Raw genomic sequence first — 13,214 nt, forward strand, 5'->3', positions numbered from 1 at the left:
TGCTGGAGCCTGATTGATACAGTGCCCACTCATGCCCTCTCCCCCATAGTAAGGCTGCTGAGAATGGAGGGATTGTGTTTCAGTTTAATAAAGTTCTTCAGAACTGGTCACTGATCTACACATCCCAGGGGTTTGAAATGAAGTGAGGACAGGTATTCAGCTAGCGAAGGGATAAGTTCCAGGCTGACTCAGTATTGTGTCAGTCCTGGCTGGATCTATGTGGGCGTCTAAGCTATAACTATCATACTTAGCAATTACTGAATTACTTTGCAAACACCAACTAATTTGTGCTCACAATGACCAGGGCAGGCTGATACAATATCAGGCAGTGCTAGATCAAGAGGAAGGTGGGAGTGTTAGATAACAATTCCTCCCCCTCTCATTTGGATGGGGCATAGTTGGGTTGCATTACAAAAATGTAAACAGATACCACTGACCCTCCTGTATTCTTGTGGCCATTGGGAGTGTAGTGTGTTCTGCCTCAGTCATGACCAGGGACACCCCCACCCCTCCACGGGTCCAGTCCGAAGCAGAGACTGGCCAGCTTTTCACATTCTGTGGGTGGGCGTTGACGGCGTATGGGCATGCCCAGATCATGCATTTTAAGGCCAGAAGGGACCTTTATGGTCTAGTTTGACCTCCTGCATAGCACAGGCCATAGACCCTCACTCAGTAATTGCTGCATCGAAGCAAAGATGTCAGGTGATAAAGAATAAACCACATTCCTTGGTAAGTTGTTCCAATGGCGAATCACCCTCACTGTTAAAAACGTGCCCCGATCACCAGTTTGAATTTCTCTAGTTTGAGATTCCAGCCAGTGGACTGTAGGTGGACAGATCTCCAGCAGGGCTTACCAGTGCTGATGGATCCCACCCAACCCATTTCCATGTGCAACAGCCATGAGTTGAGCCCGCTCTCCCAAGAGTGACTGTTCAGGATAGGATCCCATGGCACCCCCAGCACGATGGTCTCACCATCAAAAGAACAAAGCCAACACCGGCTGTTAAAACATCTATGTGGGCATTTATTACAACACGTTGTTCCAAAGTACAAAAGAAAGGAAAAGAAAGAGGGTAAAAAAAAGCACTGCTGTTTACAGCCTCCGGTAATAAATAAATAAAGACAGGACAGGGCAGAGCTTGTCTCTCCGTCCTGCCAGGCGCCATCCGACTTCAGCATTGGTGTAACAGGCAGGAGATGCGTTTGGTTTCAGTGACTAACTGAGAAGGGAATGGAACACAGCGGGCTGGTTGCAAGATACTGTCTCCCCAGCTAGCGCTTAGAATGCATTCCAAGTGCCCCTGTCCGTTCTGGACCCAATCTCTCTGCTGAGGGACGCTGTGCGTTTGCTAATGAAAGGTCTGGGGCTCTCCTGTCTGGTATTGCACACCTCCTGAGCAACATTCATGGGGGCTAGGAGTGCTCAGCCCCTCAGGCCCCAAATCCACAGCATTGTCTGCAAAACAGGTGATCCTCCATCTGCCCTGCCCCATTTAACCCCCTAGCCATCTCTGCCTGGAAATGTACTTGAGAGAGGAAGAATGGAGCCCAAACTGGATTTCTAGAAGAGCTGGAATGGATTCTACATATGGCTCCTGAGAAGAGGATAAAGCCTGAACTGGATTTCTCTGCTTCTCTAGAATGGATTTTGAATGACAAAATAAATTCAACACAGCACAAGGAAAAGACGACTCCTATCTATAATAAACCACACTCATGTTAGAGATGATAGGCCATTGCATGGCTGCTCTTAGAAGGGCAACATTAATCCCCTTGATTTAAAAATGACTTCTAACTGGGCTGGCTAGTCAAAGAGATAATATTTGATACTGTGGCACAGAGAGGATTCCCTTCCTATTGCACTGATACTTTCTCCCAGCCCTCCTCCTCACCCAGTTGACTGGGTACTTGTAGGCTTCAGGACGAGTCCAGTCTATGGGTACAAGAAGCAAGTGCCAGGTTCTGGCCACCACAGTTACTCAGAAATCTTAACTCTGCTTCCTATGAATTCTTAATGCTGGAAAACCATAGTTATTTCTGCCAGCAATGAATGCACTTATGGGGCTGTTCCCCCTCTCTTCTTGCATCCCTATCATTATTAGAGGCCAGTCTGATCAGATCTCTCTTTCCCCATGGGCTGGTCTTCCACTAAGCCCCTTCTGGGCAGCCTGGAGCTCTGCTGCTCTAAAAATGAACATCCTCATTCCCCAGAAGGTGTGGCTCCTTGGACAAAGAACGATCATCAGGTGGCTGGGAAACTGAACCCAAGAAAGCCCAGGATTGCTCCCCAAAGTAAGGTGCGGTGGCTTTGGGCAGCGAGGAGAATGCTGCCAAAATAGCTGGTGATGCCAGGCCATTAAACCATTCCTGGTAAAGATGAACTTCCTGGATTCAGCCACCAGATTGGGGAACCCTGAGAGCATGTGTGCATTGACTGTTTCCTGGAAACCTGGTCAATTTTCCTTTAGTTTTAAGCTTGTGCCTTTGAATTCTCCATTCCTGCTCCCTACAAACTTGAGTAGACTCCAAGGCGTGTGGGTGTGAGTGTGGGGGAAAGAAAGGCATTGCCCTGGGCTTTGTTGGTTTCAGAATCTCTGGAGGTTTCACCCTTTCAAATCCACTCACACGGGCCTACCCATGTGTGTGCCTTCTCCAGGACAGCTAATGAGCTAGGCCTGGCACAGTATAGTGCAGCCAGCCCCAGACTGGTGGGGCAGGTACAGGGTTGAGGCAGGTGGGGAATGGAGAGGTGGCTGGGGGTCTGCACTTATTCACAACAGAGAACCAAAGAGCAACATACAAAGATTAAGAAGAAAAAATTACATAATAGTAATAATAATAATAATAATTAATAAATACTTAAATCTATAATTCATAGATTGCAATTACAACACTGATAGCTTATTATTGGTAGTTTAAGAGGGAAGGCAGAAGGGGTTTCTTTTGGGTGTAGGCTTTCTATAACAGAGACATGACAGGGATGCATGGCCAGAAAAAGAAACAAACACAGAGACGAGAGATTGGGAACACAGCACAAGCTAGGAAAATACCTTTGGGCTTCAGTGTTGCCGACTCCTTTCCTCCCAGGATCCCTCCCCTTGCCAGTCCTCTGAAGCGACAAAAGAAATGGGGATGCTGCAGGGTGTCAGGGAGTTAGCCAGTTATGCCTGACTGAGTGTGACTCAGCCTTGCACTCCTTTAGAAGCTAGAAGATAAGGGGCATTCTAGAGGAGGGCCATCTGGGTAGCTTTACTGGCTGCCCTTAAGAAGGCTGAAAATCTACCAATTCGCACCTGCACTCCAAGCAATGCAGCTATTGCAGGAAATGATTGGATGTTCTAATCAGCAGGGCACCAATCAGATGCTTTATAAATTCATCCGATTGTCCAATAGGGGGGCTCATTTACTCTCCTTAGGGACAATCCTGCTTCAATTTAAATCAATGGGACAGAGTCTGATCTCACTTACCCTGCTGTAAATCAGAAGTAACTCCACTAAAGGCAAGAGTGATACATCACTGTGAACCATGCCCAAGTGAGATCAAAATCAGGCCCAATGACTCTGTGGATCAGAGATTCTAGCTGACAGTTCATTAAAGAAACACAGTAAGGGATGGGGACCAATTGCAACAGATAAAATCCTCCAAGGTAACTAACCTTGATACAAGAGACAGAAAAGATCTATTAAGCCACGTAGGGCTTAATCCAAAGCCCAATGAAAACAATGGCAAGACTTCTATTGAGTCCAATGGCTTTGGATCAGTCCTACCGCTTGAGGCTAGTGCAGGAATCTTCCCTAGAGGACATTTTTCTAGAGTTTTAGCTTTAAAATGCTCCAAGTGAGAGCAACTCTTCCCACAAGGACCATCAGAAAGGGCAGGGCAAATGCAAGCATATTCACAACACTGATGAGATGGGTTATAAACGCCCCATGGCTCTTAAAACCTTTGGCTTGGTTGCAGAATGGACAGCAGAGTAGGTGTCACCTCAGTGTGTGCAGACACAGAGCTGCTGAAGGGCTTTGCTGACAGGCTACGGTTCTTTGAGGGAGACTGGACAAAAAAACTAGAGACCCCCATTTTTGCCTGCACCACAATAGCTGTTTCTCTAAAATGCCACAAGATGGCAGATGTTCAGAGCCCTGCTGCTATTTCTGAGCAGGCAGCTGCTCATGTCGTTCTTCTTCACTGACCCTGTCTGCTTGTTGTTCGTATTTATAAAGGTTGAGACTGCAATGTCAGGCTGAGGATGGCCCGGATGTGTCCTAGAGCACACTCTGCAGTGACTTCATGCAGGACTAAGGGGTTGAGCCCCATCACATCTCATGTCATGTCTGTCATTAGGTTGCATCTACACTATATTTTTAACCCCCAAATTTCCTACCATTGCAGCTCTAATAATGGTATTAGTGCTGGGGGGTAATAATGTAGAGTAGGATCCTGTGTACCACTGTGTCATCCAAGTCCACCCAAGTCTTGAGATCATAGTGGTAAAAATGCCAGTGCCTTATCTACTCTAGAACTCCACTATAGCTACCATGGGTGGGGCTGGACTAATGCTAGCAGTGGTGGCAAGACCCACCGCAACAGGCAAAGGAAACTCTTAATTCTCTCTAACGCTGTAGGGTTAAAACATGGGAGACAGCAACTCCGGGCTGAGCTGGTGCTGGCAGTCATGGAATGCCAGCTGTGGTGGAAGGGAAATACCCCTTACAATACAGAGGCTAGCAGAGATCCAGGCAAGGGACTGTGTCTTTGGGGTGCTGTTGCAACTGCTGTAGCTCATACTTCTCCCAAGCTTCAACCAATAATATGTGAATGGGAATGAGGGGTTACCTGAAGGCACCCTCATTAGCTCCTCCCTCTGCACTGCAGTGTAGCTGGGTCACATGTCATGGAGGGGAAACTATCATGAACTTCACAGCTGAAGAGGTCTCTGTACTAACTCCAGTTCTAGTGCACCAACCCTCAGAAGATCAAGGGCAGACCCTACATGAACAGATGTCCGTGTGACTTGCAGAACAAGAGCGAGTCATTTACTGCCGCAAAGCAGCTGGATGGCTCTTCCCTGTGTCATAAGGCAAGTATCCTTTAGGAATGCTGATCGATACTGTTGAAATGGTCTAAGAAGCTGTGTGTTCTCTATGGAGACACTTCTGTATATGCTTTCAGGTCAGGTGGAATGCAACAAGGATATAAATGGGGATTCTCCATTTGGGGTGCATGATCCTGTACTAGGCTTATGGAACATAGGTAAGATGTGAACATAGAAACACTGTCCTGCTGGCATATTTCACAGTGTAACCTCTTGCTGTCTGGGGCTGACCAGCCAATTGACCTGGCTTGGCTGAGAATCTCTGAATTTATATGTTGAAATTTAAAAAGGGGGGGGGGGGAAATGTAGACAAACATTTGTTCTCTTTTTTGTGACCAGCTCTAGGGCTGGCTGGAATTTTTCAAATTTCACTGAAAATGGAGCACAGACAGAGTGAGAAAGAAGAAGATTGGCAGCCCAAAAAGGGTTAAAACATGAGACAGGTCATATTGCAGACAGTGGTTAGTGGGGTCTCAGTGGTTAAAAGCTCAAGAAGCCCTTTGAAATCTTTTCTTTGTTATAAACCTCCCGATCTAGCCGGGATGCTATGTAATACACCAGTTCCCTTAGAATCACCGCCTCCCCACTGTCTCCACACACCATATCTCTACGCTGGATGGGGATGCAAGAAAGAAATGGAAAGGGTTCCTTCTACCTCCTAAAACATAGTAGTCGGCAACACTGATGCTGATTTGAGGTGCTCACTGGAAATATGGATACTGTGTTTTTTAAGAGAGTTGAAATGAGTATCTACCCCCCTTTCAAAACAGCTGTAGGAAAAAGAGGGATGGGTTAGGCAGAGGGATCCAACCATCATCAAAACTTGTATTTTATTAATACTTCAACATGGAAAATCAAATGCATTGAATCATCCAACTTTCCCCTCCCCCACTACCAACTCCAGCACATTTTGGGGTACCAGAAGGGATTATTTGAGGTTTCCATGCTTCTCACTTAACCCCTTTAAAAAAAAAATCAAGAAGCCTAATGGCAGTCATAAGCCTCCTTGGAGATTCCCCTCTCCCATCCGCCGAGGACACGCGCACATCAGCAGAGACAGACAATGATCATAAGGAAAGTGACAATCTGATGCCACCAGAACATTATAATTATTATTGCAACTCCTCACGGCTTCGGTCTGTGGTTAAGTTTTAAACCTGAGATCATTATTTTTGTCTTGTGTAGTTTGATTTGAAAATAAACAAACACAAAAGAAAAAGAAGGGAAGGTGGAAAAAAAAAAGCTGGGGGGATCTAAAAATCACACACAACACACATGTGAACAAAAACCCCTGAGGTATTGGCTTGGAAACCAGCACGATATTAAAAAGAGGAAAGCTACAGAGAGCAAAATGTGCTTTGCAGCAGAGATAGATCTGTGCCCATAACACCAAGCAGCGGCTCAGCAGCAAGGTCTAAGCATCCCGCTGCGTGGGAGAAACACAGTTTTTGGGGTGAGGGCTTTGCTCCCCTTTAAAACAGGGACTTTCATAAAGGGGAGAAGCAGCCAAACGTGTCTGAGAATCAGAACAGAAGCTACTCGCGCCCCTTTGTCATTTTTCTCTTGACCGCGCTTGCTAACTTATGGAAGCTTTCTGCACTGTGTGCTCATTGGCCTCCTTGAGGGCTCCCTCTTGCACCCTTGGCTTCAGTAACAGCAGGACCTGGCCCTTCCTCAACACCTGTGTTATTGTAAAGGTCCCACCTGGGCCCGACGCCACCTCTAAAAAAATAAATCAAGGTAAGAATCCCACGCAGGAGGCCTTCCCTAGGAAATCCTCACCCTTTACCCACCCGAACTCCCAGAGGGAGACGGGTTTTTGGCAGGGATTCCCTTGGAGGCTGGCACCCTGCCTTCTGCTGGGTAAGAACGAACCATCATTCGCTTCAGTTACTCTGAAAAGGTCAATTAACAGAAACTCTCCAAAGCAAAATCCCAGGAAAAGAAAAACAGTGAAACCAATTTTCTTAGCAACACACCTGAGCCTGGGAAGATGCTGCTGCAGGTGGGTGGGTGGGTTTGGAGATAGGGGTGGGGTAAGGAGGGAGGGGCTTGTCCTCACACTAACATCCCAAATATTGGGTTTGGTTCTTAGCCTTTCAATGCATTTCCTGGCGTTTCCTCTCTCTCTTTTCCTTCCTGAAGTGCCCATTCAGTTTGGTCTTTCATTGGCTTCGCCTGTGTCTTTGGACTGTTTTCCCTCTGCCCCATGTCACTTGCATGCCCACTGGAGCCCCAGTGCTGGATATGCCCCATGATCATGCTCTCTCTCTCTCTCTCTCTCTCTCTCACACACACACACACACACACAACTGGTGCTGGAGTACTGAGCAATATTTTATGCTAAGCACTCAGAGGTAACTAACTATCTTGCAGTGGGAAACCTGTCGCTGTTCTCAGGACCCCCTGGGCTTCATTCTGGTACTACAATAAATAACTCCATTTGTTCCTAAGGATGAGGCCTGTATTTTCCTCCAGGGTTCAGCCCCTCTGGACAGCCATGTGGAGTAACACTGGGAGGGGGAAAGCAGGGCCTCAAGGGCTTTTCATCACAATCTCACCCATGGCACAAGAGTGAGAAGTGTTCCCTTTTTCTCCTGGACACTATCGCCCCCACCTTCTCCCCAGAAGCACCCTGAGCAAGTGGGCAAGGCAGTTGCTCATAGGAGTTCAGCCCCCACAGAACCCCTCGAGCATTATCTAGGGAGTAATTTTTTCTCCCAAAGGACCCAGTAACCCCCAAATTCTCTAATACAACCCAGTATGGGTTGCTGCCCCTTTAATGAAAAGCCTCCTCTGCTCCCTCATTCCCCACATCCCAGGCATCCCTGATCCAATCCTCTGTTGTTTCCATAGACCAATGCCAGCCCTTCTGTCCCACAACTGGGAGAGGGAAAGATTCTATGGCTTTGATGGAGACAAGAGAGAATCAAATAGGAACCAAAAGGTAAAGCAGCAGCTTTCAGGAGAGCATTTCCTGCTCAGTTTGTGTTGAAAGAAGATATTTTTGTTTTTGTTTTTTTCCATTTTTAAAAAAGTGCATGAAAGATTTTTCCTGCCCCGTTTTTGCTTTGCGCGCAGGGAATGGGGAGTCCGTGTCGCTGACGTGCGCTACAGAAGGAGTCACAGGCCGCGGATATTGCTTAGAAACTCGTGTTTCAGATTTAAATACCATAGACAGTAAAAATAGAGCTGAAAGTACCGCCCCACAATGTCTGCAAATCATTGCCAGAATGAACAGCTTCAATAAATTAAAAACAAAACCATTGAAATATTATTTACGGCTCAATAAAAATTGCAGTAAAACCATTTACCTTTTTCTTTGTGTGGTTTTTTTTTATATTATATATAATATATATTTATATATGTATAGGGCTGCGGTAGTGCAGCATTATTAAGATACTTAGCCAGAAAAAACACAGACAGAGCATACTTAGTGCACCAGGAGGAGAAAAAGGCTTAGGGGGAGGAGCCAATGCAAATATCCCCACCCCACCCTTGGGAGGGAGCCATCTACATTCCGTCCCCCACCCTGATACAAGGGACGGAGAACTGGGGTGAGCAAAGCCTCTGCCATTTCCCATTGGTCAGGATAACGCTTTCTTCTAAATGAAGACACCCCTACTTTTTGACTGCACATTTGCAGAGAAAATATTAAATGCCCCTCAGAATTTTAATCTGAGAATGACCCAGCTGGGGTGCTCAGATGTGATGGGCGTCTCCCCCACTTCAGTCAAAGATCAGCTCTTCCATCACCCCAGCGAGTCACTTTCTGCCCGGGGGGCAGAGAATCCAGGGGTGAAAGGGTTAATAGGCTCCTCCCTCCCCAAAGGGAATGCAGCCAGGGTGGGGAGGGGGAGAGGGGAAAAAAAGAGACCAAGGGGGAGGGGCACTAAGCATGCACAGTCATGTTTCCTGACTTTGAATTCATTCACCTTTGTTTCATTTTGGCATGTGTGCACCTGCAAATACACACACGGGTATAAATACTGTCCCCACCCCACCCCCACCTTGCCTCTTCCCAGTTAAATAGCCACCCCTCACTCTCCAATGCCCCAGGATGAATGTCAGGACACCTCAATGATCTCCATGCTGCCCGAAAAGCTAGACTGTTTGCCTATTTTGCCCAGGTCTTCCCGGGACCTGCCCTCTGACATGGTCTCCTCGAACTCCATCTGGCAGCTCCTCCTCTTGAACTGCTTCTCCGCGGCAGCATCCTCGTGCCAGCTGTGCCGCCCGTCCCTCTGCTCCACCCTCTGCTTGTCCCTCAACCTGATCTCGCAGCTGCCCTGCAGGGTGCTGCAGCTGAACGAGGAGTACGAGGCAGCGCTGGCAAACAAGGCCCCGCTCCCTCCGCCGCTGCCGCTGCCCACCGCCGAGTCTGTGCTAAAGTACCAGGGGTTCTCCGACGACGGGGTGCTGGGTGATTCCAAATGCACACCCCAGGCACCTACCCCCCCTCCACCGGCAGAGTTTGGTGTCGCAGCTGGCTGTGTGGGCTGCTGTCCCACGCCAGGGAGACTCAGCCGCAGTGTCTGCTTGAGATTGTCCTCCACACTGGTGCTTTTGTGCATGGCACACACCCCACTGAAATTGAGGCTCATCCCGTGGGCAGGGGAGCCCGCCTGATGCCTATGTTTCCGCCTCTGCCTCACCTTGGCTTCTAGCAGGAAGTCCGGCCCACTGGGCCAGTCGGGACTATCCAGCACAGGCGAGTACTGGCACAAGCCGTTAGGTCCAGAAGGGCTGTCCAGCTTGCAAAGCTTGGGGGCTTCCCCGGTGTCAGCGGGGCCTGGGATGTCCTGCCTCAGGCCGGGGGAGTAGGCTGATTTGATGTCCAGGGAGAAGGAGCGCTTTAGCCGGTTGGTGTCTTGGATGCGCTCCGAGGACAGGTGTAGGCCATTGAGTCCTTGCTGTAGTGCTGTGGGTGAGACAATTTTGGGAGCTCCTGCTGGCTCACTGCGGGAGGGCGCCAAGCTTGTGCTTTTTGATATGTCCTCGGCCTTTTCTGAGGTAGAAAGCTTCAGGTGCCTGTTGCTCTCAGGCACTTCAGCTGGGTCTGGCTGGGCATCCCCCTCATTCCTATCACCTTGGGCCTTCAAGGCCTTGAGGAGCTTCAGGCTCCTCTCGTACTCCAGGAGCTGGCCCAGGAAGTTGAAGTTGGGCGATATGGATGGGCGTCGGTCTTTGACAAACCTGCAAGGGTAGACAAACAGATGGGGTCGTCACTTGGTCTTTGGCCCACCAGCTAGGCTACCTTAGCTCTGCCGGCCTCCTCAGCGGGAGAAGCTAGTGCATTCTACCAAAAGCTCAGAAAGAAACAGGTGATGGGCGATCCACAATGCCTCAGGGCAGTCTGCAGAGAAAGCCAGGACTGTTTAGGCTCTAGGAAATTTACCACCTCACTCTACTTTCCCATGGGCAGCTCCCCACTCCCATGGCATGCAGTCCATTGTGATATTTCAAGACTGCTCCTGAAGGACAGCCCTCCGCCTCCCATGAATGTAGGGCAGCACCAACCTGCTGCTAGGCCAGCCTACACCAGATTTCACCCTCGTCAAGGGTTTTGCTTCTTGAAGCTGAGCCCTTCATTTCCTTTGACTGGGTCAACAATGAGGGGTGTGCACAGGCACTGCTCTGTGGTAGGGCACAAAGTATATACCCTATCCAGGGCCCAGTGTTAGCCTAGCAGCGTGTAACCCACTAGCACTCAGAAAATTCATTCAAAGCAATGCTTTGAAACCCTTTCTGACAGCTTCTCTCCGCCTGTGCCAGCCTGCTTCCCTTTACTAGAGCAGGGGTACATTCACGTACTTCATCATTCCCCTCATCCACTCGCACCTACCTGTAGGCGTCGTCTGAAGACATGCCCATGGTCTTCATGATGTAGGCGATGGCAATGGTGGCTGATCGGGAGATCCCTGCCAAGCAGTGAACGATCACTTGGCAGCTGGATACCTTGGCCTTGTCTGCAGCATGGTACAGAAAGAACAGCTTTCAGAGGGGTGCCCCTGGAGGTTGGACAGAGTCATTTCATCCTCTGTCCCCATGGAACATCTTTGTGAGGCTGTATGTCTAGTGGCCAGCGCAGAGGAGTGGGAGGCAGGACTCCTGGGTTTTCCCCCTGGCTTTGCCAGTGACTCGTTATGTGACCCTGGGCTAGTCTCTGGGCCTCTCGGTGTCCCCATTTCCCCATGTATAACATGGACATAAGGACACTGGCCTTTGTTTCTCACTGAGACCCTCAGTTAAAAGGCTTTCTTACAAGAGTGCAAAGTATTATCATTTGCACAACTAGCTAGCTGTGGCAAAGGTCACACTTTCAAATGACTTTGATGCTGGTTGAGGTGCCAGGTTTTCTAGGGGAGGAAAGGCTTCTCCTAGTGGCTGAGTGTGCATGTTTCACTGTGGGTGAAGGGACAAGGGCTCTCTGGACGAAGAGAGGAGTTGGGGGAAGAAGAGCCTGAGTTTTGTTGGCTGGGATAGTGGCAAGGAGTGAAGAGTCCAGCTCCCAGTGTCTGGGGCCACCACAGCAAAATCAAGACTGGAGCTGTGTAGCGGGGTGGTCCCCCGCTCCTGCCCTGAAGGGCTTAAAACAGCCAGGGACCAGGGCTGGGGCAAAGGAAAAGCTACAAGGCTGATTGGGGCATGGCCCAGCTGTGGCCGCTTCCCCAATCAGGCCACAGCTGGCCTGTATAAAAAGGCTGGGAGTCAGAGGCCAAACAGTCTTTCTCTGCCTTCAGAGGGAGAAGGACCTGGCTGTAGCGAGCTAGAGACAGAGTACCTGAGTGGAGCAGGGCTGGGGAGCTCCAGCCTGGAAAGCCCCAGGCTGCAGCCTAGTAGGAGGCCAAGGGGTACTGGGGATTGCAGAGGGCAGCCCAGGGGAAGGCCAAGGCAGCAGGTCCAAACCCAACCTTGCCAGTGAGGAGTAGGCTGATACTGCAGTCTGCCCCAGGATGTGGGGCTAGACGATGACTGGCAGTGGCCTTATTCTGAGGTGAGGTAGGGATAGTGGGTGGGGGTTCCCCATGGAGGGGAGACCCTAGTACTGAGGGGTGTACTGCCAGGGGGCAGCATCCCAGATAAAAGGGCACCAGGGCCCAGAGAGGGACACGGGGGCCAGAGGACAGGCAGATCACTGGCCTGCAGGGGGTGCTCCAGGGCGCTGGAAGAGCTAATTCCCTGAAGAGCCCAGCAGGAGGCGCCACAGGGGTGAGTCTGCTCCTCTACAAGCTGGAAGAAGTAAATAAAGGACCAGGGAGCTGCCTCACCGATGAACTCAATGGACTTGTCCAGCCAGGGAAGCAGCTTCTCACAGTAGTTGTCATTGACAGGAATGCGCATGAAGTGACTGTCACAGATGAAGTCTGGCTTGGGGCAGGAGTTGCTGGCGTTGAGGACGTAGCTTATTCCATTCTGAGTCATCAGGTCCTGGTGACAGAGAAGATACAAGTGACGTGGGCTCAGTCAGTACAAAGCTGGACCTTCCCATCTACGCTCTCATAGGCCTCACGCACTCCAGTGTTCTCGCTCACAGTTACTCTAGTGCAGTTCAAAGTAGCAACTTTGGGGAGCACCAGCACAGATGAGCCAATGAGGAGTAAACCATTGTCATATGGACCTGCTCTGAGCATGGTTAAGCTGTCTGCCAGGTTCTCACATTTGGGGTCCTGATCAGGTGTTGGGGGTGCTGACCACCTTGCCCTTCCATACTGGTACAGAGAAGTGGGTCTTGGCTAGATAGCAGGGAGTGTGCTTGGGGGGGGGGCTGGTAGGGGAAAGACTGAGAACCCCAGAGCTAGAACAATGGTGGGAAATTTTAAGGAAGAAAAACAAAATAGTCAAGGGTTACATCTACTGTAGAAGAAAGCTTAGAGGGGCCAGGTTCAGGTGAAGAGAACATCTTACTAGCAGAGCTAGTATTCACTGAATGTAGTCCTCTTTTCTGTTCCCAAATCACTTGGGAACAAGTCATGATTTCCCACAGATTTGTTCACTGTTTGAAACTCTCCACTCCGTGGTTTACCGGAGCCAGTTTCAGTCTATAAGAGACCTGTAAACTGTTTGCTGCTGGTATCAATCCCAGCATAGGAGACTGGCAATTCAGAACATGAGCTGTTT

General features: G+C 49.4%; 1 protein-coding gene across 2 annotated transcripts in view; it reads right to left on the minus strand.

Moving 5' to 3' along the window:
* Positions 1-1,003: 1,003 nt before the first annotated feature.
* The window catches only part of DUSP8 (dual specificity phosphatase 8), an 87,630-nt gene continuing 75,419 nt past the window's right edge, over positions 1,004-13,214 (minus strand). For both annotated transcript variants that reach the window (XM_005307770.4, XM_005307771.4), the window contains 3 exons: positions 12,365-12,524; positions 10,939-11,062; positions 1,004-10,289 (listed from right to left, as the gene is read on the minus strand). In XM_005307770.4, the coding sequence (XP_005307827.1) occupies positions 9,161-10,289; positions 10,939-11,062; positions 12,365-12,524 (1,413 nt within the window). In that variant the 3' untranslated portion in view covers positions 1,004-9,160. The remainder of the gene's footprint in view (positions 10,290-10,938; positions 11,063-12,364; positions 12,525-13,214) is intronic.

The sequence above is a fragment of the Chrysemys picta genome, chromosome 4 (genome assembly GCF_011386835.1).
Source record: "Chrysemys picta bellii isolate R12L10 chromosome 4, ASM1138683v2, whole genome shotgun sequence".
Taxonomy (NCBI): Eukaryota; Metazoa; Chordata; order Testudines; family Emydidae; genus Chrysemys; species Chrysemys picta.